The following is a 6,643-nucleotide window of genomic DNA, read 5'->3' on the forward strand; positions in this document are numbered from 1 at the left end:
ACTTCTGGCTGGAATTGGTTACACTGATGGTCAATTATACATCATGCATTCCTGTCTCAAGTTTAATAAGCTGACTTTCATGAAGTACAAGGTGGAGATTCTTGAGAATATAACCAGTTCTCTGGCATTTACTTTTTTCAAATGGACTTTCAGATTCATATAATGTATTTGTTGTAGATCATTTACAGTTTGACTCTGCCTGTAAGGCTCAGGAAGTCTCAGTGTTATTTCGTGTTTTTAATTTCAGCAGTAGAGCTGCAACAAAGTTACTGAGTCCCAGCACAATCCCGTGCTTGAAAACCAGCATTTATTCCTTGTCTTCCTCTGAAAAAGGCTTCTGTCTAAGGCTTCTTTCATCTTTGGATGCTTTGAGAAGAGGATAAAGATGATGTGTGGTCTTCGACTCTGACTCAATTACTTGCTTTGCGTAGTTCTGAAATTCACGCTCCTTACAAAGTGCAATAAACTCTTTCTGAGCATCATAGTCCAAATCTGCTTGCTTTTCCTGTTGTCTTTTTGCCTGCTTTTCAGCCTGATGAAGAAAAGAGAATAACAAAGCTTAGTAGTATTTCTTTCACAACTTAACTATCCCTTAAAACTTTGAGAGGGTAAAAGCTTACAGATCTGTGTTTATGTTAATGGATACTTATCAAATATTGTCCCTCCCCACTTCTCTCCCCTGACAAGAAGGGTACATTGAATAGCTGAGTGAACACCAGCATTAGCTGCTGCTCTTTGGTGAGCTGCCCAGAAGATAGAAGAGGGCAGCAGTTGTACATAATGGCACGGGACAGGATGTGGTCTGTCACTGCAAACCAGCCTTGACTGCTGTCACTGCTCTGAGAGGAGGCTGGTCCCCAGTGCAAGAATATACAGATAGGTGCATGTTTAAAACAGCAACAACAAACACCTCCACAAACAAACAACCCCCAGACAAAACTCAGCAAGCCTCCTCTCTCTTCCTCTCAGGCAGAGCTAGTGCTGCTGGTTTAGATGCATGCTTCTTTCTGAAGGGGCTGACAGGGTACAGCTCTTCTGTTTACCATTTGCTGGATCTGAAATTTCTGTACTTCCATGCTTGCCTCACGCTGTCTTTGTTTCCTTGCCTTTTCCATTTCCAGATGGATGCGGTTCTTTTCCCTTAACGCATGGAGCTCTTTTTTACCCTCTTCTTTTTCCTCTCTCTCTTTTTCCGCTCTCATTTTCATCTGTGTTTTACAAAATACACAAAAAAGTTAACCAAGGAGACGACTGCTAGTTTGGAAGCAGCCCTGTGTGAGCGCTTCGGTGCGCACGGTCATTGTGTCTGGCCGGTGTCCAGGCCTGGGATTTTCAGCAGCCCTGGCAGATGTGCACCCAACACAGAAGTGGGACGGGGAGAGAGGACCCCAGGAAGGTGTCGGCGGAGCTGATGAAGCCTGCTGATGCATGGCACCAGAGCTACCAGCTGTGATCTTGGCCAGGTTCCATTGGAGTAAACACCAGTAAGAACAATCTAGGTTTCTTACCACAGCTGCTCTATATTCAGCAATAGATTCAATGGCTGCCTTTTTTTTCGCTTCTTTCTCTTTGCATTTCTTTTCATGTTCAGCTTCTTTTTTTGCAATGTCTCTAGCAAGGCAATCATCTTCTCTCTTTAAGACCTCAGTCATTTGTCCAGCTAATTGAGTGATGATTTTGTCTTGACGTTCTGCTGCTGCTCTGCAAAACAACATGAGCTACCATAGCATACCAGGATACACACCTGGGCCTACCTGAAGCATTACTGCTAACAAACTCAGCAGTCCTGCTTCAGGTCTTCTCTCCCCTTGCCACACAGGCTGGCCTACCTTCCCAACTCCTTGAGCTCCCTGTATTCCCCCTGTTGGTGGTGGTGGTTGTTTTTTAATTATCTGATTTAGCAAATAAATGTCCCCTGTATTCTTGTCACACTAGCTTTCTGTTGCAGCAGTGAGGTGGATCACACAGTGAGGAGTCTGCCTAGCATCTTGCTGTCAAGAGACAAATGTTGCGAGTATTGGCCAGAAGTAGGAAAAGAAGGTAGATGTGGTATCTTGGTGCTGTATCTTCAATGTCAAATTGGTAAACCATCTTCCCTTAACAAAACCTAATGAAATTAAGTAATATAGGTGCCCAGTTAAGAAGTCAAACTGTCTTTCTTGAACTGTCTCAGGGAAATAACAGCTTATGCCCAAAAATACTTTAGTCAAGGATTTTAATTGTCTTTAATTTTGAGAAGGTGGAGGCTTGGCAGGCCACGTGGAAAATCACTGTTCCCAACACACTGGTGTTGAGTCTTGCACGTCCGTAAGTCTTTGTACTTTGGAGGGCAGACAGATTGCTCCCCTGCACATCTATTACTAAGGAACCTGTGAAAGAATTTCCTTTTTCTCCTGAATCCCCTACTCTCCCTATCAGTAGAATTTAATTTTTAGAATAACTGTGGTTTCTCTTAGATCATGCGTCTAAAAGATTTAAACATGACTACAACTAAAACATAAACTAAATATTTAGGTTATTGACAATGAATGCCATTGTACCTACCTACGCATTTCAGCTTCCTTCTTTTTTATCAGCTGGGCAATAGTTTCCTTTGCTTTAAAATAAGCCTTAATTCGATCATCTTCTTCCATTTGTTTTTGTTCCTCTACTGCTTTGATTATTTTCTGGTCAGTGACGTACTCCTGCATGGGCAAAATGGTCCTGATAAAACCAATGAAGTTTAGAAAATCTGGGCCTGGGATAGCACCTTAAAATAATCACTCCCTGTTCTCTCTCTCTGTGTTTCTTTCAAAGAGAGGAGAGAGGAAAGGAATTCTTAGCACTTCCACTGACTTCTGCCTCTCTGTTCAAACGTGCATGAAGAGGAGATAGTAGATATGAGGAAGGAGAAGGGAAATTAAGCATTGAGCAGCTGCTTCTCCAGCCCATTACACAAACAAATTGCTATGTGGTCCCCCTTGCTCCCACTCGGAGAGGGGGATGTTGAGAGGAATGGAACTGGCAGTCCTCACCAACACATACACAGACCATGCTGCTCCTGACCCACCTCATCCAAACCTACTCCAGTCTGAAAGTTTAATCCAAATCGTAGTTGGAGTTTTCTGTAATTTTATGTAAAAAAATGATTGTCTTTTGCATGTTGGCCAGAACTGTTCAGAAGTGTTTGTGTTTAGCAAGATACCTTTAAAGGTGAAGAGAGAAGGCAGCAGGTCTTGACTACATTTCTAAACCTCTTCAATCATAAAGGAAAAGACAAGTTAAAATGTTCAGACTCAGGCTATTCCCTTATCCTAACAAAGAAAAATGGACTTAAAACAACAGGTCTGTGGAAATTAAATCCAGTTCTCAAGTAAAGGAGAATATTCCTTGATGTCTACATCAGGCATTTTAATCATAGACCAGTCAAACCATCAGGTACCAGTGTCCATTCAGACAAGAGAAGGGCCCTGCCTCTATGAGGCCTTCCTCAAAAGCACAGAGGAAAAACATGGCCTGCAGCTGGCAGGGTAGGTATGTGATCCAACACTACTGCGGATGTCAGCAAACCTCCTGTTGCCAGTATGCCCATTTGGATAGAGGAACGTGGTTGTTTCACTCGAGGCAGCCAAGGTGGAACAAGCATTTTGAACTCTGCTTTCCTGGTACTTACATTAAACCGTCTCTGGCGTTCAGCTTTTTCCTCCTTTTCCTTTTCAGTTTGTTTCTCCATTTCCAATTGGTACAATCGGTTCAACCTCTGTATTTCTTCCCCTTCACTTTTCTCTTCTAGCTTGGCCAGATCTGCCTGATGCTTGTGCTCCTTTATTCTGAATCAGGAAAAAAGTTGAATAATTGGGCTAGGGACTGCATGAAGTAATGAACAGACAGAGATTTCTCAGATTTTCCCCCTCTACTCTGCCCTGGTGGGACCGCATCTGGAATATTGTGTCCAGTTCTGGGCCCCTCAGTTCAAGAAGGACAGGAACTGCTGGAGAGAGTCCAGCGTAGGGCTACAAAGATGATCAAGGGAGTGGAGCATCTCCCTTATGAGGAGCGGCTGAGGGAGCTGGGGCTCTTTAGTTTGCAGAAGAGGAGACTGAGGGGAGACCTCATTCATGTTTTAAGGGTGAGTGTCACGAAGATGGAGCCAGGCTCTTCTCGGTGACAAACAATGATAAGACAAGGGGTAACGGACACAAACTGGAACACAGGAGGTTCCACTTCAATTGGAGAAGAAACTTCTTCTCAGTGAGGGTGACAGAGCACTGGCCCAGGCTGCCCAGAGAGGTTGTGGAGTCTCCTTCTCTGCAGACATTCAAAACCCGCCTGGACGCCTTCCTGTGTAACCTCATCTGGGTGTTCCTGCTCCGGCAGGGGGATTGGACTGGATGAGCTTTGGAGGTCCCTTCCAATCCCGAACGTTCTGTGACTCTGTGATAACCATAGGTACCTTGCACTGAAGAACGTGATACTTTGAGTTGAAGGTAGGTAGAATATCAGAGGTGAAAAATAGCATCACTGTAACGTTAGCACTCAGTCCTCTGATGAGAAATTAGCTGTGGTATGCTCAAAGATTGCAGTCTAGTGGTAACAGGTTTTATCTGGATGACCCATTAGCACCACTGCATTAATAATGTCCTGGCCTATCTCTGCAGCATCTGCAGTGAACAAGGTTTCCCCACTAAGTCCCACTGTATCTATGCTTCTCCTTCTGGGCTTGCAGGCAACAGCTTAAACTGGTGGTGTTCTGTGCTTAGTTCTGCAAGGATTTAAGTGTTGGACCTTGAATATGTGAGACCAGACTTTGAACCCTTCGTCTGCCTCAGGGAATTTGTTTCCTTCTATCAGACCACTAGGGCCAGTCCTATAAATACCACTGCAGGCCCCTCCAGAATGTTTCTGGAAGAGCTGACAGAAAAATGGTGGCAGTGATGCATTCTCTTGATGCATCCTCTGGAATCTAGTTATGGGCAAATGGAAAATCTGGTTTGACCTTTTCATTTTCTGGAACCAAAACTGAATTAAAATATACTTTCAGTAACAACTTTTGAATAGTGATTTCCCTAAAATCTACTGCTGCCCACCAGAGGTGATTTTACATGCAGACTGTTGGCAACTAAAAGACGCTGCATATCACAGCGTTTTCCCTTTTGTGCAAGGTCTTTTGTGGCACCCTGCTTTTTTTTCTTTTAAAGTGTCACACTTGTGAATCAAATTATTAGTGAGTTTCTGTAAGAAACTTAAAGAATACTTGTGAGAAGAGAGTTTAAGTAAATAATAAAGTAGGGTTACTTTTCATTACTTATTACTTACTGCTCCAGCTGGTATCTGCGTAGTGCCCGTTCGTTCTCACGACGCTGACGTGCCTTTTCTTGCTCTCTGAGAATGGCTTCTTTACGGTAACGTTCCATTTCTTCATCCTTCTTCTTGTTAGCATCTGACTTTAACTTTTTAAATTCAACTTGAGCATCTCTCTCTTTTAGAACCTCAGCAAGTAGAAGTGCACTCTGCAAGAGAACATTTAAAGTAATTTATATGTTCAGAAGTGTTTAAAGAAATCCAGTACAATTTTAATTGAAAAATTATAAGGTGTCAACAAACATGCAACGCTTTCACTCTGTTGTTCTGATGGTACAGGTAGGTTTTTGCATTGTCAATAGCCTCCTTCCGTTTTGCTGCTTGGAACTGTTCTTCTTCCAGATCAAGTAACTTTCTTTCTTCCTCTTCCTTTTCTTCACGTAATTTTTTGGCTTTAAGTTTCTGTTTCAGGCTCTACAGTGCAGAAAATATTAAAAGATGCATATTAAAACCCATGGATTAAAACTGTATAAACCGTTCTGAAGGTGATGTACTCAACGTGTGCTATTTTTTATTAATTTTGCATTTTAGCTTCAATATAAAAATTTAAATGTTGATGTTGAATGTATTTAAATGGAGTTTAGTTAAAATACGTATTTAAAAGCAAATGTTAAACAAAGGGAGTACAGCTAGAAATGTTACCCCGAGTGGTTCTGCTTATATGAAAATGAATCCCCTTGTTCACAAATGTATCTTGTACTTACCAGGAGACTGTTGGGCCAGTCTTTTACAGCAGCTTTGCTGCGCAAGTGCATTTCTTCCCGTTCTTTCTTCTCAGCGAGGATGCGTGCTGCTTCCCTAGTTTCACTGTTAAGACTGTCCTGAATCCTTTCCCATTCTGCTTTTGGCAGTATGATTACCTGGTGAAGATCTACATCATTTGGAAGAAAAAATACATCCGGAACATTATTTTGTTCCAAATGATGTGATCCTGTGCAGAGGGAAGAAAAAATACTGAGGTTACTTGACATCAGAAAATCTTATTTTCAAAGCTGTATCAGGATTTGAGTTTTTGCGTAGCAGCAATGCTAAGTTATCCTTAGTATTAATTGCTCTCTCTGTACCCCGTACCCCAGAGCTGAGCTAGGGTGTCTGTAGTCTGACTGTGGGCTGTGTATGTACTTGTGCTGTAGCCCTGACTGACTTCACTGGCTGTGAGTGCCCTTGCCTGTGTGTGTGTGTACGGGTTTGGCTTGTCGTACCTTCACACTTCCCATACAGTACTTGGGCACGATTCTGAGAGCAGCAGGGACCAGGGAGCATTCCCAAAAGGGAAGGGGCAATTTTGGAACAGCCAGACTGC

At 42.7% G+C, this 6,643-nt stretch overlaps 1 protein-coding gene across 1 annotated transcript; it reads right to left on the reverse strand.

Moving 5' to 3' along the window:
• Positions 1–307: 307 nt before the first annotated feature.
• On the reverse strand, positions 308–6,271 carry CCDC173 (coiled-coil domain containing 173; the record flags this gene model as incomplete). Its single annotated transcript, XM_010180087.1, has 8 exons — positions 308–505; positions 1,044–1,208; positions 1,509–1,701; positions 2,545–2,684; positions 3,653–3,809; positions 5,296–5,489; positions 5,584–5,754; positions 6,045–6,271. Coding segments are annotated over 8 exons (1,445 nt in total), but the record flags the coding sequence as incomplete, so codon positions are not given.
• Positions 6,272–6,643: the final 372 nt, after the last annotated feature.

This window comes from Mesitornis unicolor, unplaced genomic scaffold (assembly GCF_000695765.1).
Source record: "Mesitornis unicolor isolate BGI_N332 unplaced genomic scaffold, ASM69576v1 scaffold25822, whole genome shotgun sequence".
NCBI lineage: Eukaryota > Metazoa > Chordata > Aves > Mesitornithiformes > Mesitornithidae > Mesitornis > Mesitornis unicolor.